The sequence below is a fragment of the Doryrhamphus excisus genome, linkage group LG5, assembly GCF_037039965.1.
Source record: "Doryrhamphus excisus strain RoL-2023G ecotype Guam linkage group LG5, RoL_Dexc_Guam_v1.1, whole genome shotgun sequence".
Taxonomy (NCBI): Eukaryota; Metazoa; Chordata; class Actinopteri; order Syngnathiformes; family Syngnathidae; genus Doryrhamphus; species Doryrhamphus excisus.
The window spans coordinates 13,063,213-13,089,776 of record NC_136361.1 but is presented as its reverse complement, the minus strand read 5'-3'; the positions used below and the strand labels follow the sequence as shown (position 1 = coordinate 13,089,776).

Genomic DNA, 26,564 nt, shown 5'->3' with positions numbered 1-26,564 from the left:
CAGGTTACGAGGTTACAAACAAGTATCGGAACTTTAGTATCGGAACTCATACCTAAATTAACACTTAATCCACGCACACTGTACACAAAACACAGGAAGGACATAGAGTAAAATATAATAATGGCAACAACAAAAAAATCCCAATACGTTGCCTAGTTATTACTGTCAAGAGCAGATCCTTTAACATGTTTAAGGATACTGTAACCTGTGTGGGGGACAGGTTACGAGGTTACAAACAAGTATCGGTACTTTAGTATCAGAACTCATACCTAAATTAACACTTAATCCACGCACACTGTACACAAAACACAGGAAGGACACAGAGTAAAATATAATAATGGCAACAACAAAAAAAACGAGCAGATCCTTTAACATATTCAAGGATACTGTAGCATCCTGGCGATTTCTGACTGTCTGTAAATTTGACTGGCTGAGTGTGTGTCTGTGTGTGTATATGTGGGAGGACGATGGCAGTTGAGTTTGCTGATGTTGTTTTGGCTCGGTCCAGACGAAAGGTAACACGTCTTATTTTTGAAATTAAAAAACTGTTGATTTGCCATGTCTTTGTGAGTTAGTCGACACAATGCATTGTTTATCCCTCGTGATATTTGCATATTAACAGTCATGGGCTGAGATCGTGGAGCAGAACGTGAGTGTACTCTTTCGCTGTAACTTATCAAGCAAGTCAAAATTACATATTTAATTAATTTTGGGAACAAACAGGGAACATTGGAACATTGTAAACAAAGGACCACACTTACTTATAGGTTATCACAAGTGTTCGGTCTCGGGCTGATACTGGCACACGGGGGCATGATACTGGGCCTGATACCAGACAAACCATGTGATGATCTTATTATCACATACTATTTAATCATGAGCTTATTATCACGTGCCAGAGAGTTGAATTTTGATTTGAGAGAATCAGGCTCGTATTAATCCCCATTTTCTTTTCTGATTGATAAACTAAACATAGACACGTATTTGTCTAACTCAGGCGGGGGAATACTTTCTACCAGTCTTCGTTTGTTCTTGCAGTTGATGAGCCATTCAGAAAAAAGCTCGAGAGTGTCCTCCTCATTAATGGTGATAAAACGTTCCATTTCTAATATTCTGTTTGCTATTTTCCCTATTTGTCTTTCGCCGGGAGTGTCAACCGCTGACATGTTGACAGAGCACAGACGGCAGCAAAACAAACGCTGTGTGTTCACGCTCGTGCGCTGTTCTCTGATTGGTTGTTTCACGGGCACGATACCAGAGCAGCGCGCTCTGAATGGACAGCTACGGGGGCTGATACTGGACATGGTTAAACTCTATATTTTATCAGTATCACTGCCCTGGGCTTTGACACAGTATCATTTCGGCCTTTTCCTGTATCATTCATGGGCGGTTTCTAGGGTACAGGACCAATTAATACTGTAGTATGTGATAAAAGGAAATATCAAGACTATGAAGGCAGTCTAGAGTACAATATGTAGCCTAGTGTCAGAAAGCTCAGTCTCAGTTGCAGGTCTGCCAACAGGACAATGAGCCAAAACACACAACTAAAAACAAGAATGAATAAGGCCAAACATTGGATTATTCTGAAGTGTTCTTCTATGGGCACTGATATGAATCCATGAGCATGTGAGCTTGATTGCAGTAATTGCTTCAAAAGTTGTGCTAGAAAACCTACGGTAGAGGATGTGAGTAAGTAAGGGCGTAAGGACATCAATAAGTGTGCCAAGTGTGTATATGAGGAGTATAATGGTGGCCTCCTCCCTAACAAAGCAGAGCAGACACGTTCTTGGTGGACCAAGCTTCCTGGTTCCATGGAGGTTTTAAGTATGCGTGACACAGCCTGCTGCCCGTCAAGGTCACAAACCCCCTCAGCAGTGTGATGATGCGAGGCGTGCTAAGTAAGAGCCCGAAGCGCCGCCAGCTTGCCATCGCTGTTGATTGATGGTGCCTCATCTTCATCATTGTGGTCTACTGCGGATTGTGAAAGCTTTCTAAGCTTCTTGGAGGTGACGGCGGCCTGCATGAGCACTTAATATTATGAGATCATGGAGGCCTCCATTGATCGGTCGGTGAACATGCAGTGGGGCAAGAGGTCATGACTTCTGTGTGGATTTAATGAAAGGGGCGTGGCTATTGTGTTGATATATTTATCATCCGATGGGCTGCTTTCATATAAATCACGTTTTAGCTTTAGCCCTGATGGCGGACGTCCAGATGGAGGTCAGGTCTACTTGGTGACTTTGTTGTTGGGACATCTGCTTTAGTTCTTGACGCTAATGGCGTCACGTGAAAGGCCGTGCATGAATGTCTCTTACATCACCGCCTTGCAGCCTGGTCCACAAAGAACCAGTCAAAGCAAGTCTTCCATATTCAAGCCTGATCCACAGACATGTCCGTCTGCACTTTACATAAGCTGACCAATGGCGTATCCACGTTTCCGATGGCCATGTGGTCGATGTGCACTTTTCACTGGCTGCCCGCTCGCCAGATTAACATGGCAGACACCAAAGAGGGTTTAAGGCTTGTTTGGACTTCAGCGGATTAAAGCCGTTTGTCTTTTCCCCCTTTGACCCGTTGACGATTGTTTGCAGCGGGATGTTCCACAAAACAGGATTGGACAAAGAACAAAATGACTCTTTGTTACACGACCACTGATCGGAAAAGTCTGATTACAAATAAAGCCAGGGCTGGATGACTTCCTGTGTGATAGCTGGCCTTGACGGACACCAGAGCATGGATGACACTGTATGACATAAAACTGTATCGCATATGGAATGCTTCGTTCAGTACACTTAAATAAGTATACTGTATAGAGTGCTTATATGTGTGCTTATTTCCTAAGTGCAAGCACCTTGACAATGTAGTGCTGCTTTTGTGCACTTACTGTGTTCCCGCCATGCCCATCTGGGAGGAGTCTCAGGAGCAGACCAAGGACACGTTGGAGTTAACACCTTGGTTACCTTCCCGGTGGAACTGGAACAACTGGAAATCTAAGCTTCCTGGCTGACTACTGCCCTTGCGACCCGGAACCAGATAGTACACAAGTGCAGTAATTGAGATGCCTACCATGCCTACTTTAACTGAATCAATTTATTATTCCGCGTCCACATGGGAATGATCCTGAGATTTTTTCTCTTGGGTCGGTTGAAAAAAAATTGCGTCCACACTGTCCCAGATTAGTAAACAGCTGCATCCAGAAGGGGCCGAACCACTGAGTGAAACTGATGTAATACACAAGCCACACCTCCATGTGGCGCTGTGAGCAGACACGCAGACAGACCCATCATACTATAGCAAAAGAAAGGACCCTGGTGCATGAATTTGTCGTCGCCTGCTTTCCATAGCTAGTCTAGATTTACGACAAACTGGAATTACACATGTGTCACTTTGGGTGTAGAAAATATCCGGAGAAAGTGGACTGAAGTGAGTCATTCATTCATTCATTTACTACTACTTTTACTACTACTTCTACTGCTTATTCTCACAGGGGGTGCTCGGGCAAGAGGCGGGGCACACCCTGGACTGGTGGCCAGCCAATCACAGGTCACATATAGACAAACAACCATTCACACTCACATTTATACCTATGGACAATTTGGAGTCGCCAATTAACCTAGCATGTTTTTGGAATGTGGGAGGAAACCGGAGTACCCGGAGAAAACCACGCATGCACGAGGAGAACATGCAAACTCCACACAGAAATGGCCGAGGGTGGAATCGAACTCGAGTCTCCTAGCTGTGTGGCCTGCGTGCTAACCATGAGTCATGACACTCGAAATATTTAGATATCATGGTGGCTTGTCGTCAAAGCTCACTTCTCATTATGTCACAGGGATGGGTGGCTGACGTCATCATTAAAAAAAAAAAAAACGCGGATTGCTTGTCTATACGTGCCAGCGTTTTCTGATTTTCCCACTATGAAAAATACAGTTACAGGGCACCCTGGACGCCGTTTCCTGGTAGATGAGAGGCTGAACAATAAAACACTTTGCTGTTTTAGCCTGAAAACGTTTCAATGTGGATAGTGTCCCAATGTTACGTACATATATCCAAACATCAACATTCATTCATTCATTCATTTTCTACTGCTTTTCCTCACAAGGGTCGCGGGGGTGCTGGAGCCAAACATCAACAAATAATTCCTATTATTGTTATGACAATAATTTTCATTATAATAATATAATATAATATAATATAATATAATATAATATAATATAATATAATATAATATAATATAATATAATATAATATAATATAATATAATATAATATAATATAATATAATATAATATTCATATAATATAATATTCATATAATATAATATTCATATAATAATATTAATTCATTTTCCGCTGCGGAAAATGAAATATCAATGTAACATCATTGAGATGGGAAGATAGAGAGACGTGCATGATGGGATTTCCCCCTAGTATGAGTCTAGACAAGTCGGATGAAAAATGGAATGTTTGAAGTCTGGTTTTAAATATGGAGCAGACTGGTGCAGTGAGGGTGGTCCTCTACAGCCTCATCAGCTTGTCGTGAGCTAAAAATTAGATGTGTCCACTGCACACAAATCTGATTATTTCTGCACAAACTGGACTTTTTGTTCATTTCGGCTTGCTGAGTGTCCAGATCGAAAAGCAAAGAAGATCAAGTCAATATTCCTGATGCATGAAAACAACTTTAACACATCAAGGGCATTTTGTACAAACAGCAAACTAAATAACAAGATGGTGATGTTCTGATTGAGGCCAGTTAGGTGAGTCTACGTCTACTTTGACCAAACTGCTTGAACGTGTGACCAGCAATACACAGGCGGTCCTATTTGCGGTCCTATATGCAGCCTGTACCACCCGGGTCTTCTTGATTGTTGACGCTATTACATCTTCCATCTATCCATCCATCCATTTTCTATGCTGCCTGTCCTCACTTGGGTCGTGGGGATATGCTGGAGCGTATCCCAGCTGACTTTGGGTAGAGGCGGGGTACACCCTGGACTGGTCACCAGCCAATCACAGGGCACATATAGACAAACAACCATTCACACTCACATTAATTTAATGAGTATCTTGACTCGCAAAATAGAAACTAACACAAACACACACGCAGCACGGCGGTCGAGTGGTTAGCGCGCAGACCTCACAGCTAGGAGACCAGGGTTCAATTCCACCCTCGGCCATCTCTGTGTGGAGTTTGCATGTTCTTTGCATATTTTGGAATGGAATTTGCACATTCTTGTTTCCTCCCACATTCCAAAAACATGCTAGGTTAATTGGCGACACCAAATTGTCCATAGGTATGAATGTGAGTGTGAATGGTTGTTTGTCTATATGTGCCCTGTGATTGGCTGGCGACCAGTCCAGGGTGTACCCCGCCTCTTGCCCTGAAGACAGCTGGGATAGGCTCCAGCACCCCATGCAACCTTCGTGAGGAAAAAGCGGTAGAAAATGAATGAATGAATGAACAAACACACACAATGTTGCCAAATCTGCTACACAATCACATATTACCACAGACTGTATAGCTGATGATGCAGTTTAACCTGTAAGTTAACCAACAGCACTGCTGGAAAAAAAAACGGCCACTGTAATGGAATTAAACATTTTTTTGACAAAAAAATTTGACAACAATGACAATGCCTGACAACAATGATGCTGCATTGCTGATAGGTTTTATTGTGTTTTATTGTGTCTGCTGGCTCTTTTGTGTTGTGTTCACATGCTCATGTTTGTGCTGATCGTCACTGCTATCACACAGTGTTTGGTGTGTGTTGTGTTTGGTTGCTTCTAGAAAAGGATGACTATAACTCATTCATTCATTCATTCAGTCATTTTCTACCACTTATCCTCATGAGGGTCGCGGGGGTGCTGGAGCCTATCCCAGCTGTCTTCGGGTGAGCGGTGGACTGGACTGGTCGCCAGCCAATCATGGTAAATCATACATCTTTCAATCTATTTATGTATGGATTTTCTCCCGGATCTAGTTTTTTCTTCAAGTCCACGAGAGAAAGAAAGCAAATCATTTACAATTGGACAGATTTCCCTGATGGCAGTTTTTAATTGGAGCACGTCCTGCAACCAGAAGGTGGATGAGAGGTGAATACACACCAATCAAGACCACTTCAGTCCCTGGCAGAGAATCAAATGGGTTTGCTGGAACTAAGCCGTAAGTATCGCTGCTATCTCAGAGCTTCAGCAGACACAAAGAAGACTTCATCCCTCCCTCAAAGGAGAAATGTAGATGAACTAGTGACGGCGCTAGCCAACAATGTGTATTAGAGCAAAGTTAGTAGTACTGACATTGGTCCTACACAGTACATCCCTGACCCCCCCCGTCTTCACTGTTAGAATAAAATGTAAATGCAATTATTATAGTGCTAGTTAATGTTAGAATAAAATGTAAATTCAATTATTATAATATTAAGTTATCATCCTTATATAGACAATAGTCTTGAGTGTTTTGAAGCAGCATTCCAAGATGCTGACCAGCTACTCCCAACACCACTAATCTTGCAGGTGCCTGGGAATGCCAGCAGCAACCTTGAAGAAGTTTCATCATGCAAAATGTGCCAAGACAAGAACACATGCACAAACAGTAATTATTCTCACATACACACACACACACATAGACAACAAGTACAGCTTGTGCAACTGCTTGCTTCCCCCTCCCCTGAAAGTTGCACGACCATGTATTAGGGACCTCCTAAAGAAAATAAAAAGAGAGGAGCATGAATGGCATACTCAGAGTGGAGCGGCATGTCACTGGGTATGTTGTTTCACTCTCCTCGCTGCGAGAAACGTTGAATTTTGTTGTCTGTCTCTTCTGTATTAAGTGTTTTTACAAGTGTCACAGGAGTTTGAACCTGACATTCACCTCACAGAACACTGGCAATCCAACGACGAGAGAGCCAACTCCAGTCACAAATCACCTAACTAGTGAAGTATGGGGTGCCCTGTGATTGGCTGGCGACCAGTCCAGGGTGTACCCCGCCTCTCGCCCAAAGACAGCTGGGATAGGCTCCAGCACCCCCCACAACCCTTGTGAGGAAAAAGCGGTAGAAAATGAATGAATGAATGAAGTAGGGGAATGGGGTTACATTACCAGATGATGAAACATGCTACTGTTTTGCTGGAAAATTATATAAATAAAGAAAATCAACAAAACAAGCTAATGTATATTTTTATTGAAGCGGAATGATGTGATTATATTCGTATAGGGTTATATAGGGTTACAGTATATTGGCCCACTATCCCCTGTGGAAATTACGTGCCTGCGTGCAGCTATTTAACATATAAAGCGCCAACATCGGCTCCTGTTTCCAAGTCAACCCTCCAAAGACCCCTCAGCGTATTCTTAAGTCGGGAAGCTTACGTTCCTGCAGTCCTACACCCTGGACTGGTCGCCAGCCAATCACAGGGCACATATAGACAAACAACCATTCACACTCACATTCATACCTATGGACAATTTGGAGTCACCAATTAACCTAGCATGTTTTTGGAATGTGGGAGGAAACCGGAGTACCCGGAGAAAACCCACTCATGCACGGGGAGAACATGCAAACTCCACACAGAGATGGCCGAGGGTGGAATTGAACCCTGGTCTCCTAGCTGTGAGGTCTGCGCGCTAACCACGAGACCGCCGTGCCGCTTCATTTTATGTTGTTCCTGTCAAAATATTGAACATTTTAAGAAAGCCGGTGATGTCAAGAAGGTGAGATTGTGCATCAGGAGGTACAGAGTAGGGACAGGATATTCGATTTAATTGGAGAAACTGGGGTGGAGGTAGAGGGATGGGATAGTTCTATGGTACCACCAATGTTCTTCTGCCAAGTATTTCAGTTCAGTTTTTCAAAGTGAGCCTCCCAACAGTGTCATCGGAAAGTAATCAGTCTAGAATTTTTCGAGACTATAGATCACCCCAAGGGAAATAACTTGGATTAAAAGTTTTATGGCTAATTAACTTTCCTCTTTTGAGTGTTCCAACAGTACCAATGACATCCATCCATATTCACTGGGGAGTACCTGAACTGGGATTTTGCTTTGATGGTTCCTGATGTGTCATGATGTGTCCACATGGTTGGGTCCAGGTCTCTTCAGACCACAAGCAGGACAAAACATGCATGATGGATGAAAGTAAAGCCATTCATGCTTCCTGCTGTCTAATCGCTTCATATCGGTGAGCCCCATGCGGCGTCATGTTTGCTTGGATTAGTTTAGATACGGATCCGCAAGAGAAAACACCCCCGATCACGCACAGCCAAGCCAAGTCACAAAACGAGCTGCCGACACACATTCAGAATTTTTCCGACGGTTGATCCGTCACATGCTGATCCGCCTCCAAGTCCGCTCTGTAAGGATTAGCAGTCGGCATGCAATGGCTACGTTACACTGCTGGCCTTTAATTCATATTTTTAGACCAGTCGAAGTGCTGACGTGTGCAAATTAACACTGGGGTGTGTGGGAGGAGGGGGGGGGGGCATTAGAAGGACCCTCATTGGAGGACACAGCTGCTGAGGCCTGAGCATGGATTTAAAATCTAAAAGGTTTGTTTGTTTTTCAATGGAGCAGCATTAGCACTACTTTTGACATCAACATGCTTCCATTCATGGAGGCGGGATTTACATTCTGTACCTTAATGGCGCTCTGAAGGTCAAACTGCTCTTGAAAAAGAGCAGGATTAAGATGACCACGCCGGAATATTCATTTCAATCGGCTCTTGAAGAGTCAGGTCTGCTGACAGGAAATAATCCCTACGTAATATTCATCTTTCTTTAGTGGGTGGAGCCTACACATGGCAAGCAGGATGGCCACATGTGCCTGGCAGCCTGGAAAGCACAGAGGTCTTACTATCATCTCTCGGCATGCTGACAAGGTCTACACCAGTGTTTTTCAACCTTTTTTGAGCCACGGCACGTTTTTTATATTGGAAAAATCTTGTGGCACACCACTAACCAAAAATGTTACAGAATGTCACCACGACCTCACACGTGCATCAATAAGTCTATCGGAGGAACAAGGTAGGTGTTGCCACACGGACCAATATTACATTGCTCTGCCAGTCTTTACACCACAGACACTCCACAGTAGCCACGTTTTTACATCACCACTTTTTCTCTTTCCAAATGACCTTTCAGGAAACAATGGTATCCATGGAAAGGAATATTCCAATCTCTTGTCTACATGCGCTGTGAAAATCAACCAGAATAGTCAATAGGGCATGCCCAGTAAAACGTAAACATCAACATCACGTGATACCGGCTACCCCAAGTTCTTCTTACACTTGTTGGAATAACTCCGTATTGCCAGTTTTTCATCTGTCCAGTCTTGAAATTTAGTTTGAATCAAAAACAAACTTTGCTTAGTCCAGTGCCGATTGCTGGCCTCCATTTTTAAAAGTGAAGAACGTCTGGATCTGCGTGTTACGTCATATCTGAGCATGCGCTGAAAGAACGCACCCGGGATCAATTTAAACAGGAAAAGATCACATTCAATCTTGCTAATATTTTATAATTAAACTCAGGACATGTTTTATATAGATATGTATTTTCTTTTTTAATAAAACGGGACTTGTGAATGGCGTATAGAAGGGTTTAGATTCTGTTCCACAGATGCCGCTAATGCACACAAAAGCTGCTTGCCAACCGCCAATAAACAACAGAAGAAGAAAAACACCACAAAGAAGAACGCACCCTGACAAATTTCCATTTGAGCGGGTACAAGATACCTCAATCGGATTGGTTAAAGGAATATTCCATCCCTGTTCAATTCTTTCCGTTTGAGCAAATAAACCAAATGCAATTGGAATATTTGGGTCCATGTATACTATTGACATAATGGCGATTGACATAATATTTGCAAATGATGATTAATAAATGTTAATTATAAAAAGTGATAATGGATAATTCCTCACGGCACACCTGACGGTTTCTCAAGGTACACTAGTGTGCCGTGGCACAGTGGTTGAAAATCACTGGTCTACACAGACGTGGTGCATCAGTGATTCATTAAGACACGGCTCATGCCCGCTTGATGGACACAGAGGTGGCGTGCAAGAAGAACAGGGCTGAGTGGGGGGTCTGGGGAGGGGTACGGTGTATAACGGTCTTACATTCTGCTGAGAATTGGGTCACAGCATGGTTCAATTATGCAGAAACACTTCTTTACACCGGCATGGGGGCTCCAACACGGATCCTCTTTGCATTCCCAGTTAAGTTAACTTTTGTGGTTCCTTTCATCAAGAAGAATGCTGACATGCAGACATTGAGACTAATTGGCTCCCTGTTGACCCATCATGTCTTCACTTGTTCGTTTTAGCATTCTGACAGAAACTCCTGGGGTGAAAGGTCAAACTGGACTCTTGTTGCTCATTCCAGGCCCGTCTAATTAAGCCTCTCTGGATTTGAAGTTGGACTATTGTATTGTTTTATACTGTAAGTAGTTAGGGTGCAACATTAGATGTACTTATAGGTTATCACATGGTTTGTCTGGTATCAGGCCAGGTATCATGCTCCCAAGTGTCAGTATCAGCCCGAGACCGGGTTACTTTTGTACTTTATCACATACTACAGTATTAATTGTCCCTGTACCCTAGAAACCTCCCATGAATGATACGGGAAAAGGCCGAAATGATACTGTGTCAAAGCCCAGGGCAGTGATACTGATAAAATATAGAGTTTAACCATGTCCAGTATCAGCCCCGTAGCTGTCCACTCAGAGCGCGCCTGAGACCGAACAAACCATGCGATAACCTAGAAGTATCAAACTGTTCGATACTGTGGTCTCGATTCACTGTGGTATCAGTTCAATACCACTATGAATCCAGTTTGGGACAGTAACCCAAGTGCCAAAATGCACGCCCTGAACTCCATTGCGGAAATGTGTTTTTACTTGTTATTGTTGCGATTATTTCATGATGAATTCAAAAAAAGCCTTCCGGCTTAAATTTTTAATGTGTTAACTTGACTCGTCAACTGAGTTGTTATTTCGATAATTGTTTTTATTTTATATTGGAATGTTTAATAACAAAGTGGATGTGACATGAACATGACATGACATGAATAATGAATGCTACTTAGGTTGTTTGAAATAATATTCAATATATAAACAGAACGATATATGAGTGATGTGGAATTATCTTTATTGCCATGTTGAACTGAATTGTGAATGATTTATTTTTCATTTATATTATTGCTATTTTATAATGAGCTGTATGGTTCCATCATCTGAGTATGCACAGCAGAAAATGAGGCTGCATCAGATATGTTTCATTAAAAAAATTGCTCTTGAAATACATGTTGGTTATTTCAGTAAAATAAAAGTTAAAAAAGGAACAAAAATAGCTTTTTTTTGTATTGGAAAACTATTGAACTGTGACAAGTATTGAATTGTACCAAACTGTGAATTATCTGTATCGTTTCTGTATCCTTGTAGGTAGACTAAATATGGAATCAAACACATTGCTTCTATGCTGTCATGGCCCATGTTATGATTTATTACTGTAATGTAATTCATGTAATCATGAATTAGTCTACTGACATACCCCAACTGCTGCTTGTGGGCATGTAAGCCCCAACCGCTGCCGCCTGGCAGCTGCGCTCCATGGTGCTTTGGGGAGAAAAGAAGAAGTTGAAGGCTGGCCTGTTTTAATCAGCAAATGAGCATCCATTCAAATGTAAAGTGAGGTGGGGACCTTCTGAGAGGGCTGTACAAGCTCAAAGTACCCTGAAAACCTGCTAGTGGGCCAAGACAAAGCGTGCGTTGCCATAAAACATCCCTGATGGCGTCTATTGAGTGTTTCTTGATGATGCTGGCGGAGGGAAGGTCAGTTCTCAAGGGCGGTACCATGTGGTGTTATTTGGGAGACGGCACCGCACTTCTAAAGGTTCCACAATGACAAGCAGCTATAGCACATGTTTGAGGGGCGTTCAATTGTGTACTTGCGTATTGACACTCAGTATGTGCAAAAGTGTGACAGCGTCATACTATCACACTTGGCAAAATGATACTTTATTAATCTCCAAGAGAAATTCACATTTCCAGCAACTCTGCAAAAGTTTCATAATAAATATAATCACTTAAAGGGGGCCTATTATGTATTTTCCACTTTTCTGATCTATAAATGTAGTTTAAATGTTGAATTCTCGTGTTAAACAATGCCAAAGTTTCAGGTAATGAGTTTTGCGCATTTGGAAGTGAGCTCTGAAAGAAGTTTGGGATGGCTATGAATGCTCTGTTTCAGAGAAATTTTTCTAACACTTGCTCTTTGTGAAGTCATAATGAGCCAGGCTTCCTTATATGGGCATGCGCTGTAGGCCAGATACACTCTAGGACTGCCCTCCCCACAGCTCTGCTTAGCTCTGTTTAGGGGGTTGGTAGCTATGGCTCCCAGGAAATCTTTCTTAGAGACAAGTCGAAACAGAAGTGGTTGGAGTTGGTGAGTCCCAGCAAGAGAAAAATATTTTCATGTGTCAACGGCCTTTCACATGGGACTGGTTTTGTGAACATGAATGTGAAACATCCACCAAACTGTTGCTGAAGCCAGAAGCAGTGTGTTCTTGCCGTGAAAAGTGCATTAATGTCGGACACACTATGCTGCTAGGTGTCGACAGAGGTGGGGAGAACAACAGTGTATACAACTGGAGGACTTGCGTCACAGTTTTCAGTGTGTCTACTTGAGTAATCCCGCAAAAAAAACATGGAACGACCACATTTCCACTACTGATGTCAAGATTGTCTGCACTGAGTTACGACCATTACCGCTCTTTGAGTTCATACACGGAAAGTCAAGGGTCTCCAGCCAGTAGCTCATGAGCTACCAGTGGCTACCAACCACCTTTCAGTAGCTCTCCAAAGGGTTTATTCATTTATTATCAACTCCTATACAGACAAAATTAAAAAGTGGGGCTCGGCAGTAGTCCGGAAGTCTTCGTGTAAGCGTGAAGTCTTCGCACCCGGAGGAGGGTTGTGGGTCGACCGTTTTGGAAATCCAAAGTAATAGAGCTGGAATGGGTGTAAATTCTGGAAGATCTAGAAAGCTTTCTGTGCGGGTTATCGTGTGGAGCTGAAAAATGAACCACTTTGAACGGCACTGCCAGTATCCAGATGTTGCCAGTGGAAAGTAAGATAAAGAACAAGCAGGTAAACATTGCCATTGTGCTCAATGACCGTAATGGATTTGAGCAGCAAACAAGTACCCAGTGTGCACAATATACTTATTGAAGTATCCTCATGGAAGTATTCCATTTGACACACAGCCATAATGTCAAGCTAACATTAGTTAGCATTGTGTGTGTGAGGTCTTCCTGGCAGGACACATTGGTCTCAATGGCATCAAGCCGTTGTTCAATCCCAAGGCTTGGCTGACCCAACTGTCGCTGCGGGCCGTGGAGGTAATGTAGCGTCCAGGCGGTTCGCCAGCGCACACAAACAAAACATAAAAAAAAAAAGTTACAAATCCTCTCAGAGCTGACAGCTTGGGGATTTTGCCACCCGTATTATGATTATTTCTGTCGGCGTGGATGCTTTGTGACGCTCAGTGGCGCTGCTTGTGCGAACGATTACCCGTTAGGTTTGGTTGGCCCAGTTGGCAGAGCATCAGGGGTGTGGCGTGGAGACTAGCAGTCACATGACCTGACATGACATAATTGATGATGAGTAGAGTTAAAGTGCTGACAAGTTTGTAAACCAACAGTGCTGAAGTTGTCTTCCTGATTGGTGCTTGAAGTGCCATATCGTCAATTAGACCCCCCCCCCCTCCCCGCTAACATGCGCTAAACCTGATTGGCACAAGTTAACTGCCAATCATTTCACAGCCAGCAAGTTCTTAGGCTTGCAAAGTGCTTATTGCACGCTGTTCCTGGTGGATCAGTAGAGTCACGTGGTTCCCGATTCAAACCTGCGGACCGATGCTGCTGCTGTGCATTAGTGGGAGGATGCGGGAGTGGGGAGAGGAGGGGTGAAGATGCAGCATCAGCAGCTGTCTCTCTCTCTCTCTCCCTTGCACACAGTCGACCTGAATTCCTCCAGTGCTACAATTATGTGGACTCCCTGAGGTGTTGAGAAGAGAACTAAAGCGGGACGAGGACTGAGTGGACCGGGACGGGGGACTAGAGACGAAAGTGTCACCTGTCCCGCGCACGGATGAGCCCACCCGCGTCTGAAGCTGCAATGGACTCTCCACTAAACTGGTACATTTGTTTATTTGTTATTTGTCACTTTCCGTGAAAGCAGTTGTGTTGTTGACATGTCGTGCAGCAGGAGCTGAACTGACATCTTTGTGTTGGTGCGGACACTCACCGTGTTTTTAAATCAGCTTTATTGTTCGGATGCTGATTGAATCTGAACTCGGTCACTACTTGATCTACTTTGGCTTTAATCCCAAGAGATAAATAGTTTTAACAGTTTATTTCCGCCAAGGTTGAACTAAAGCTCTGTTTGTGTTATTGAATAAAATTCGGTTTAACGTTACAACCTACTTTGGTGTTTTAATGAGCGACTGACTTATGCGTATGAAGCATTGTGGCATCCCATAGTGTCAAGGCTCTACTGAGGTATTTTTAACTTTTACACGCTCTATTTATAAAACCAATCAATGTACATGCTGTAGTTATTTCTCTGGTGGTGACAGTTTTATTCCTGAAGGAATTCAAGGGCTTTTGACGTCACTCAATTGTTAGTACTTAAAAAACACAAAAGAAAGCAAATGATGAAAAGGAGTGAAAAAATGTTCAGTCACAAATAATTTTTTTCTGGATTAATGCCATCCCCGTCTACACGAGACTCATAAGAGACTCGCTTTTACTTGGGAAAATGTGACATCTATGTTTGAACTGAGACAAGTAAAGCGAGCAGCTAAGTCATGTCAACGCCTTCTCATTTGACTCACATGACAGCTGCATCACATCATGTGTTCGATTCAGACTACTACATCCTGGTCAAATGTTTTGACTTCGAGAAACATCGCCATAGCAACACATAGGTCCAGCGAGACGTAGAATGAACATTTCAAGGCTTCTTTGTTCGATTGAACAACACAAGATGACCACAATACTGCATCCTTGTCACTGAACGACTCCTTCCCGTCTTGGTTTACAGTAGTGGCACTTCATGTGTGTGCGAAGTACACTCATAGATTGTTCTAGAAACCTAACTGGACTTGCAGAAATAGTGAGTGGTCCACTTGATGGTGATCATCTCCCGAACACGAAGGCTCTGCTGTAATGATGACACCACATGAAGGAAGTGACGCTTGGGAGTGAGCCAAATGGTCAATTTAATCAGAAGCTTTATGAGCAGGAAGCGTGTTGGTCTCCTCGTTGCCGGCTGATTCATTCGGACCATTAAGGTGCACATCAGGCACAGGCCGGCTTGCGGTAACGGCTTCCTTCACTCCTTGGAGGCCCAACGCTGAGAACTGTGACTTCTATCCAAGTGCACGAGTGAAAATCAGCTTGGTGGTCACCGGACAGCGTGCACCAGAAGGTCATTCATTTTCTACCGCTTTTTCCTCACGAGGGTCGCAGAGGTGCTGGAGCCTATCCCAGCTGTCTTTGGGCGAGAGGCGGGGTACACTCTGGACTGGTGGCCAGCCAATCACAGGGCACATATAGACAAACAACCATTCACACTCACATTCATACCTATGGACAATTTGGAGTCACCAATTAACCTAGCATGTTTTTGGAATGTGGGAGGAAACCGGAGTACCCGGAGAAAACCCACGCATGCACAGGGAGAACATGCAAACTCCACACAGAGATGGCCGAGGGTGGAATTGAACCCTGGTCTCCTAGCTGTGAGGTCTGCGTGCTAACCACTCGACCGCTGTGCCGCCCACCAGGAGGTCATGTCTGCAGAAAAAAGTTTGGCACTTCCGGAAGACAAAAAGTACACACACGGTCACTTGTGGTCCAGAAGAAAGGAACATAGCTGGGGGGGGGGGGGGGGGGGGGGTCGTAAAAAAAAACGTGTCATGACAGACATTCTTTGATTCTGCATGCCTCCTTTCAGTGCAAGTCAACTCTTCTTAAAGGTCACCACGTCCACTCTTCACTCACAACTCCATTTCCACTCCAACCATTCAGTCAAGGACGACAATGGCACTGGCTGGGCGGTGGGACCAGGACCTCACGTAGTACAAACCAAGTGATGATGTCATAGTCCTACAAGGATGAGTGAGTGTGAGGAGGCCTGCGGGCTGGCGGCGACGCTCGTGGTGATCTCTCTCACCGTACAGGAGGTGGACAACCAACGATGAAATAAGAGGATTATGAAACGCTCTCCAAAAAGCAATACGCTGAAATGATTAAACAATAGATTATAAAAAAAAGATCCCAGCAAAAGCACGTTAGAATAATCTGTTTTTAAAGGGGATTTAAACGCGTGCAAAAGAGGAAGCTGCTTCACGTGTTGCCATGGTGACACCAAGAAGCTTGGGGAAGCAACCGCCCTGTGATTCACAGCCGGGTGTACATAAAAACATATTTTTTTATACTAAACTCTGCTTCTTCCTACTTCTTTTCAGACAATGGTGCAAGTGTAAACATTTCCGTCTTTATAAACCTAAAAACTTTCCATTCTTGGTGCCATTTTTATGTACCAAAACACAAAAGTTGTGTTTTAACATTTACTTCCCACATATTTCCTTACGGTTGCACGGCGGACGAGTGGAGAGCACGAAGGCCTCACAGCCAGGAGGCCTGAGTTCATCTCTGTGTGGAGTTTGCATGTTCTCCCCGTGCATGCGTGGGTTTTCTCCGGGTACTCCGGTTTCCTCCCACATTCCAAAAACATGCTAGGTTAATTGGTGACTCCAAATTGTCCATAGGTATGAATGTGAGTGTGAATGGTTGTTTGTCCCTATGTGCCCTGTGATTGGCTGGTGCCCTCTCGCCTGAAGACAGCTGGGATAGGCTCCAACACCTCCGCAACCCTTGTGAGGATAAGCGGGAAAAAGGTCCCCAACAACATGTTGTATGTACAGTACTCCACTTCCAACTACTGTTGCTCTGAGCTAGCGTGATCGACCTTTCACCTATGACCCGTCCCAGGTTAAGAGCCACCAGTTTCTTCTGAGAGAGCATGACCCCCCGCTCTCCTCCCATGGCAGCTGTCAGCGGAGACGACCTAATTTGTCAGGTCGCACCGGAGCTGTGCTGAGACTAATTCCCTCCCTTCATTTATTGGTGCTATTATTAATATTGCAGATGCTGCACTTTTACGCAACGTACGCTTGTCAGAATGTGGAATTACGCCGGAGAGCTCGGCCCGCATCATGAGCGGATCTGACAGTGACCCACTTTCATCATGTCGATGTCGCTCACACACATCTGTTTCATTTTTATTTTGAAAATTTTAGCTGAGGTGCTTCTGTTTCCTGTGTATTGATTAGTCTGCTGATAAAAAGAGGGGCGGAGCACAGCTTCCCCCCATATAAGTTGTGTTTTAACATTTACTTCCCACATATTTCCTTATGGCTGCACGGCGGGCGAGTGGTTAGCACGCAGGCCTCACAGCAAGGAGGCCCGAGTTCATCTCTGTGTGGAGTTTGCATGTTCTCCCCGTGCATGCGTGGGTTTTCTCCGGGTACTCCGGTTTCCTCCCACATTCCAAAAACATGCTAGGTTAATTGGTGACTCCAAATTGTCCATAGGTATGAATGTGAGTGTGAATGGTTGTTTGTCTATATGTGCCCTGTGATTGGCTGGCGCCCTCTCGCCCGAAGACAGCTGGGATAGGCTTCAGTCAAAATCACAAAAAAGACAACACAAAGTCAACAAACTGCTGTCATACCAGATGTCCTCTGCCACAAACTGTTTTTAGCATTTTGGACAAAGGCTTTGTTGGTTTTTTTCCTGGCTGCAAACAGTCAGGCAGACTAATAAAAAAAAAGTCCAGAGGGAATGTTGTTTTCTCATCCAGCAGCTGTTTTATTCTCTTGTGTTTGGTACTGTTGCTGCAGGCAAACCTTTTAAAATGTGCTGCTTGCATGCAGGAAGTCTCAGGGGCCGCCACACTGCGGCAGGTGCCAGAAGCCCATAAAAAATAGGCACACACAAACACACACACACACACACGCACATACATACAGTGTTCCAGCCACTTTAATTGGGGGATTTAAGGCTCTTGTCACTCTCACTGCGATCAGCTAAAAATATCTGTGAGACAAGTGTCAGACAACCAGGCCGTCGTCGAGCTCGGACAAAACCAAAGATGCTAGTTTAGATAATTTGGTGCACCTGCTGCAAAGAGGCTTCATAGGCATCTGAGAAAGGCATAAATCTCTCAGCTAAATGTTAGCAGAGCAGCTATTAATTTTGAACATGCTGAATATCGATCATGCTGCAATGAGTCGTACGTGCGCTAACGTGAGAGTGCATCACAGCCAAAGGTGGCGTTGCGTAATAGAAAATAGTTTGGATGTAATTAAGACAGTAAGGTGATACGCCTGTGACTGCAAAACGACAAATTCATTTGATTCTCTCACTTTGTAATTAACCCTGGCCACAACTTCTGGGGGTCACAACCCCTGGCTGCAGCGTGGCGAGGCTAAGAGTATGAGGGGGGGTCGACTGATGGGAATTTCTGATTGGCTGCTCAGAGCGACAGACCGAGTGCCTGAGATGCCGCACACCTGCCAGACTGTGTCTCTCACTATCCCCGGATCAGCTTGGATCAGAACTTGAGGCAGGCGGCAGAGTGTTGGATCATTCCGATATTAAAGCTCACACACGACATCTCATTTATTTATTTGGAAATCTGGTTGGAGATGGAAACCAAGAACAAAACAAAGCAGTTCGTAGCCATTGATTTCATATTCCCACCAATGGCTGTTTCCGGTGTTGCACTGTAGGAGGCGCTGTTACAACTCATTTAAGAGAAGTGGGATGCTGGGCAGAGGGGAAAGAACTCTGATGGTTGCGAGGAGAGGCTGCTGAAGGTTAGATTTTGTTGTTTCAACTGCGTGTGCATGGTTTTACTTTTATGGCTTCTTTGCATGCCCCCTTTGGTGCCACTAACTACATAATATACCTGGCAACATGTACATTTATTCATTCATTTTCTACCGCTTATCCTCACGAGGGTCACAGGGTGCTGGAGCCTATCCCAGCTGTCTCTGGGCGAGAAGCGGACAGGTCACCCTGGACTGGTCGCCAGCCAATCACAGGGCACATATAGACAAACAACCATTCACACTCATTCATACCTATGGACAATTTGGAGTCGCCAATTAACCTAGCATGTTTTTGGAATGTGGGAGGAAATCGGAGTACCCGGAGAAAACCCACACATGCACGGGGAGAACATGCAAACTCCACACTGAGATGGCCAAAGGTGGAAGTGAACTCGGGTCTCCTAGCTGTGAGCCTTGCGTGCTAACCACTCTATCGCCGTGCAGCCACCACATGTACATTGGTGTTAAGTTGTGCAGCTGCTTCAGGTGTGTTCTCCTGGACTCATGATGGGATCTGGAGACCGTGCCATTAGGAAACTGAAACCAAGTTACTCTCGGTTAAATTTTCCACAGGCATCCCAGCAGTTGACATTTAACATTGAAACTTGAGACAAGAATGGGTTCTTGCAATGTGTCCTCAAGCCTGTTTACCAAGGCCTTTCATTATCTTTTCAGTGAAGACACAGCTCTCAGATTGATCCATTCTGTTCTACTCTTATTTTGAAAGTTCAAGTCTTGCTCCACAACTAGGGTTTTAAGAATACAAATGCGACAACAAAAGACACTTAGTTTTAAAGCCTTTCCAGAAGTGACACCCTCCAGGTGGCATGCATGTATGCAGATGAGCCGCCATTGCCCCGTCGAGGTCTCATGTGTGTTGTTCGAGGCGACGCTGGTTTAGCAGGAAGAAGAGTCCACATGGACGCCTCCAAGGGTGTTAAGTTCTCATAGAAGTACTTTGACCCTCTTTGTGAGGATGAAATATGCTCAAAGCAGTGAGATATTTCCTTTGATAATCATTGAAGTAGGGATTTGGTTGTCTGACACACACACACACGCACACACATGCAGAATGTTCTCACTAGTACAACATCTGCTTCGTATTCGACCTAGATGTCCATGTTTTGTTCACTACGCAAATGAAACAAGCTGCAGAATTTAAATGTGGACGAGTATGCCGATAACACATACTAGCAAAGTAAACAAGGGAGGCTGCGACAAAATGAATCTTTTACAAGTCTTGTCTGATGTTTGTTGTCTGTTTGGGCTTCTTTGACCTCTTTTACTTTGTGACATTAACTTGGGTTGATGCAGACATGTCTCTCTCTGTTTCATCCAGGCCACTTTAAAGGGGATGATACATACAGGACTAGACCAGATCCAAATCTGACTCCCAACTTGATTGGCCCTGGTTATGGTCATCGGCACTCTGGCTCTGGCGTTGATACGGTACTTTTGTTCTGTTGTCTGTAAAGCGAATCCCATGAGAAGAAGTAGTAGTTTTAGGTCCAACATCTGACCTCTTGTCTGTGTGTGTGTCTTTTCAGAAAGGGGGTAAGATGTTCGTGGAGTCTGTTGTTCGATGGGCAGCGTGGAGCATCCTGCTCCAGGCAGGACTGGAGGTTTCAGCAGGCAGTTGCCCCCCACGCTGTGTGTGTCGACACGAGGCAAAGGAAGTCATCTGCTCGGGCAAACATTTGAACTCCATCCCAGAGGGCTTTTCCGGCGATGCGAGGCATTTGGATTTATCCTACAATAAGATTAGGACTGTGGGGCGCCGCCAGTTCTCTGGCCTGCCGCAACTTCAAGATCTAGACCTTAGTGACAATCTCATCTCTATGATTGAGGTGGAAGCCTTCCAGGGACTACAGGATCTCAGAACACTTCGGATTAAGAACAATCGACTCAAGATCATTCCTGTTGGGGTTTTTACAGGCCTGTCTGGTCTAAGATTTCTGGATCTGAGCCAGAATGAGATTCTAGTCTTCCTGGACTACACATTTAAAGAGATGATGAACCTGCAGACGCTTGAGGCTGATGAGAACGACTTGGTGTTCATCTCGCAGCGTGCTTTTGTCGGTTTGCAGAGTCTTCAGGAACTTAACATCGATCGTAGCAATTTGACATCCATTCCCACTGAAGCGTTGTCTCAGCTCCAGAGCCTGACACGCCTTCGCATGCTCCGCCTCACCATTTCCACTCTGCCAAACAACGCTTTCCGTCGGCTGCACCGTCTGCGTACCCTCATCATAGCGAGCTGGCCCACTTTGGACACGATAGCGAGCAACAGTCTGATCGGACTCAATCTGACTGCTCTGGTCATCAGTAACTGCAACCTCAGCGCTGTGCCATACTCAGCTCTTCGTCACCTGGCCTACTTGCGCTTCCTGGACCTGTCCTACAATCCAATCACTGTTATTCAAGGTAATCTTTTGGGGGACGTCCTCAGACTCCAAGAGTTACACCTTGCCGGGGGGAACTTGTTACGTATAGAGCCAGGGGCTTTTAGGGGCCTCACCTACTTCCGTATGCTCAATGTGACATCAAATCAGCTCACAACTTTGGAGGAGAGCACCATGCACTCGGTGGGGAACCTTCAGGTGCTGAGGCTGGATGGGAATCCCCTAGCTTGTGACTGCCGTCTACTGTGGGTGGTACGTCGGCGATTGCGACTGAACTTTGATGGACATCAGCCCACGTGCTCGTCCCCCGACACAGTGAAGCAGCGAGAATTCAGAGACTTTTCAGAAAAGGAACTACCGAGGTTGTTCACCTGCCGGCCGACTCGCATCTTGGACCGCAGGCCGCAGGAGGCCAGGGTGGAGGAAGGCACCACTGTTCTCTTCTCCTGCAAGGCTGATGGTGATCCAGCTCCATCAATCACTTGGATCTCTTCCCACAAGAATGTGGTATCTCCAACGGGAAGAATCCGAGTTTTGACAAACGGTACTCTGGAAGTCCGGTTTGCACAGGTTCATGACAGCGGCACCTATCAGTGCCTTGCAGGCAACGCTGCCGGCAATGACAGCCTGATGGTTGGCCTCTATGTAAAGGGGGGTGCTCGCAACCGAACTGTCCCATTCTTCACCGATGAAGACTGGCTGGAGCCTCCGATACCCCAAGCCACCAATTCCTCCGCTGAAATGGCCAAACCCTACCCTTTTGACGCCAAGACTCTGATCATCGCCACCACTATGGGCTTCCTGTCGTTCCTCAGCTCGGTAGCCATCTGCTTTGTCTTCATGTTCTTCTGGAGCCAGAGCAAAGGCCAGATCAAGCACACGGCCACCATTGACTTTGTTCCTCGCTCCTCCATGGGTGGAGGAGGAGATGGAGGGGACGGCGGCAGGTTTACTATGAAACTCATTTAAAGCCAATTAATCACCGGATGGCCCCGTTCCATTTTGAGGACATCCCTTTCAGAGCCGGTCTTGTCCTTGGTCCTAACTTCAGAGCCCTGTTTCAACTCACCACAGTTTTTGGCAACTAAACTAGTGTCGTTCATATCAACCCGCATCCATAAAGCTGTTCTGGGTCAACAAAAGTGCTTGTTTCATTGTCCGTATCGCAGCGTCTTTATTGCCAACACAAGCAGACATGCTCACTGTGAAGCGTAAGTGACTGTAGCAACAAATACAGCAGGAGAATAGCCATGGATGGCGACTTCACAGGAATGTTTGCGAGTTGCAGCAGGGACTGATACCTTAATGTACATAAGAATGTACCATCTGAAGCTTACAACAGCTTTGTTGACATATTTTCTTTCTATATACGACTTCTTGTTCCATCACTTTTTCTACAAGCATGACAACTTTTTTTTTATTCTGTACCACACTGGATAATATGTGCCTCAGTAACTTTATAAATATGGACCATGTTGTAAATATTTAGGCCAAGGACATGTGTGTGTGTGTGTGTGTGTGCTGGCTTATTCAGTTACTCTTGATGTGTGGACACTATTAACTGCTTTGAGTCAACAACAAACAATGCACATACTATGTATTTTTTATTTTGCCAACTTTCTTTCATTTAAGTTTATTAAATGACGTTATTTCAATTTGCAATGTGTGCTTCTTGCATTCATGATGTTATCCAACAGCAGATCCCTTATCATCTTAAAATCAAATCTTCCGGTGAAATTATTCTGTTGTTAGTAGCAAAGAGATGCACATATATTCTTGCATAACCAAAGCACTTAATCTGTGCTTTGTGCTTCAATGGAGATACAAAGTGGCCTTGTTGCAAGACGACAAAGATGCAAGGATTACATGAGCACGCAAACACGCAAACAAGAGTGTGTCTTCCTGGACATTTCCATTTTTCTTCAATCAAGAGCCCTTTAAGACCACTAAGACGGATTGTGTGGACAGAGAGTTGCCGGGAATAACCCAGAAAAAAGAAAAAAACACATGATCACGTGTACGAGCGCAGATTTAAACCCTTTTGGATTACCTCTGCATATCTCAATCTGTTATATAGGTCTGTCTGGCGGCCCAGCCTGGCCTTCACATGATCTATTTTCATACAACCACTTGCTCCAGCGATCACCAAAGGGGTAAAGGAGTAGATTGTAAAGGGCCTTGGGACACGCACACACACACACACACACGACATTATAGCCTGTTTGTGTCTCTGTAAGGTTATTCTCAGGCTTCTTTACAATGACAAGCACAGTGACCCAAATCACTAGCAGATGACCGCAGGGCCGGAAACATCCTGCAACATTCCTGCAGACGACAAATAGAGGGAGGGGCCATACACACACACACACAAACACATAGTATATATACACACAGTTGTATGAAAAAGTTGGGGCACCCCTTGGTGATTTAATTGAATTTTACTTTATAAATCACTGGTTGTGAGGATCAGCAATTTCTGTTAAATATATCATATAGATCAGGGGTCTCAAACTCGCGGCCCGTGGGCCAAATGCGGCCCGCAAGACGCTAGTTTGAGGCCCCCATCTTGATACCAAAGTTTAATGGTGAAATGACAGCTTAAAGCTGTGTGCACACCGGACACAATTAACATGATTTTGCCCCGCCCATACTGTTACCCTACCCTGTTACCCCGCCCGGTTTTGCTTTGGATTAGCAATGAAGCTAAAGGCTGGGTACAAATAAATGCAGGAAATGATTTGAAATAAAACGGAAAATACACGTCAAGATAAAGCATCTCATCAAACATGTTGTTAAAGTTACGACGCTACTCCCAGATGGAACTGAGTACGATGCTAACTCAAATTATTAAGTTTCATTAATGTTCATGTTAAAGGTTAAATAACTGTTAATACTGTACATTTGAATCTGAAAACAATAATTTCTGTATGTGGTTTCTTACGTTTTTTTTATTTGCTGTTTTATTATTATTTTACTTATTTATTACTGATTGATTGATTTATTGTTTTTATTCTTAATTTGTTTATTTATTTTTTTATCTTATTTTGTGTATAGAAAAATAAAAATTAAGATATTTGAGAACAGTGGAATGTTTTATCAGATATTTTGGTGTGGAAAACCGGAACCAAAGTACTGAAAAAGTGTAGGGTATAGCAGAAGCAAAAGCATTGAAGATAGTGTTTTTTTTTTAAATTTTTTCCAGTTTTTAATAAATGCGTTTTGAGTTTTTTTTTTGAAAACCTGATGTGGCCCGGCTTAACCCAGAACCTAATTCTGGTGGCCCCCAGGTAAATTGAGTTTGAGACCCCTGATATAGATAGACTTTCTTTATTGTCATTGCACAATAACACAGCAGTGAAATTGCCAACGAAATGTTGTTGCCTGGCTCCCGTATAATAATAAATAATAAATAATAATGTTGTTTTATTGATCTCAATACCTTAACACTAATTATTAGAACACAGAATTTGTTTGGTAAGCTCATTGACCCTTGACCTGCATACATAAGCTAATCAGCAATAGGGTAAGAGTCAGGTAACAAAAAACCCTTTTATTTATTGATATGATGTCTTGTGGTTCATTTTACCATTTTAAAAATTTTAATTGTGTTGTATACTGACAAAAAGGGCCTAAAGACCGACACCAAAAGTATTAAAACTAACATGGATGAGAAAGCCTAGGTAGCCAAGAGTTGATAAACAAATCTGATTATTGTTTTTAGTGTGTTTTGAAGCTGATTTAATACATAGGTCAATACCGACTGAAGGTTAAAAGTCTGTTGGACATGTGACCACACAACACCAACGTCATTTGTTTCTAGACTGGGTGTGAACATTTCAGCCACTAGATGGCAGCAGCAGCAAGACATTTCTAGTTTCAGTTATCTTTCATTTTTGCCTCACCAACAGTCCCTGTGAGCTGAGCTATCTCTTCTATTTGTAGTTCTTGTGCTGCTTCAAATACATATGTATACACATATGTATGTGTGTGTATGTATGTATATGTATAGAGACCCATGAGTTTTATTGTTTGTATTTCTATCAAATCTTTTTTTTCATATTTTATTAAAACTGGAGGAAATGACAACCATCAAGACCTCTGTCAGGACAAACATTAATACACTAGCCTTGTTTCTTCAAATTTTCTTCTCGGGTTGGGCATCTCTGTGTGGAGTATACATGTTCTACCCGTGCGTGCGTGGGTTTTCTCCGGGTACTCCGGTTTCCTCCCACATTCCAAAAACATGCTAGGTTAATTGGTGACTCCAAATTGTCCATAGGTATGAATGTGAGTGTGAATGGTTGTTTGTCTATATGTGCCCTGTGATTGGCTGGCGACCAGTCCAGGGTGTACCCCGCCTCTCGCCTGAAGCAGCTGGGATAGGCTCCATCACCCCCGTGACCGTAGTGAGAATAAGCGGCATAGAAAATGGATGGATGGATGCCATAGGTATTGATGTCAGAACTTAAACCATGGTAATGTCTATATGTACGCTCTTAAATTACAAGCTACTTTTGTTATCATTATATTTGTAAAAACAAATGCACCTTTAGTTGTACAAGGCATTAAAATGAACAAAAGACTGAAGAAATAAGGCAGGCCTAGTAATTTTTTCAATTACTGTACTCCACCGCTACATTAGGCCTTTTAGAAACAGTTGTCAGCGTTGTAAAAACAGAATGCTGCACAATCAAAAGAAATGAACAACAGACTATAACATTGGATCATACATACATTGGTAACACTAGTTCATTCATTCATTCATTTTCTATACCGCCTATCTTCACAAGTGTCGCGGGCATGCTGGAGCCTATCCCAGCTGTCTTCGGGCGAGAGGCGGGGTACACCCTGGACTGGTGGCCAGCCAATCACAGGGCACATATAGACAAACAACCATTCACACTCACATTCATACCTATGGACAATTTGGAGTCGCCAATTAACCTAGCATGTTTTTGTGGGAGGAATTTATTCTGAAAATCACTATTATAATTTACTGATCTGGTAAACTTTCAAACAGCTACAATCATCCATAAAGCAATTTTTCATCAAAATAGTAGTCATGCCAAAATGTTGTGTTCCTGCTGGATGTTCACACATCAGTGATACTGGAAGTCTGTTACCAAAAGAGGAAGGTTAAGACAACAATGGACAAAGAAAGTGCAGAGAACGTTCTTTGCAGTGATCATTACACTGATCATTTCACAGA

At 43.8% G+C, this 26,564-nt stretch overlaps 2 protein-coding genes across 2 annotated transcripts in view; one reads left to right on the top strand and one right to left on the bottom strand.

Moving 5' to 3' along the window:
* The window catches only part of ctsk (cathepsin K), a 66,768-nt gene that overhangs the window by 8,630 nt on the left and 31,574 nt on the right, over positions 1 to 26,564 (bottom strand). The window lies entirely within an intron of this gene.
* Positions 13,921 to 22,988, top strand: lingo4b (leucine rich repeat and Ig domain containing 4b). Its single transcript, XM_058052783.2, has 3 exons — positions 13,921 to 14,187; positions 20,293 to 20,402; positions 20,501 to 22,988. Exon 3 carries the CDS (start codon positions 20,513 to 20,515, stop codon positions 22,322 to 22,324), a length of 1,812 nt encoding a protein of 603 aa, XP_057908766.2. The 5' UTR covers positions 13,921 to 14,187; positions 20,293 to 20,402; positions 20,501 to 20,512; the 3' UTR covers positions 22,325 to 22,988.

What these genes read in the sequence shown, in the direction of transcription:
- lingo4b (XM_058052783.2), top strand. Translation starts at nt 20,513, where the DNA reads ATGTTCGTGGAGTCTGTTGTTCGATGGGCAGCGTGGAGCATCCTGCTC.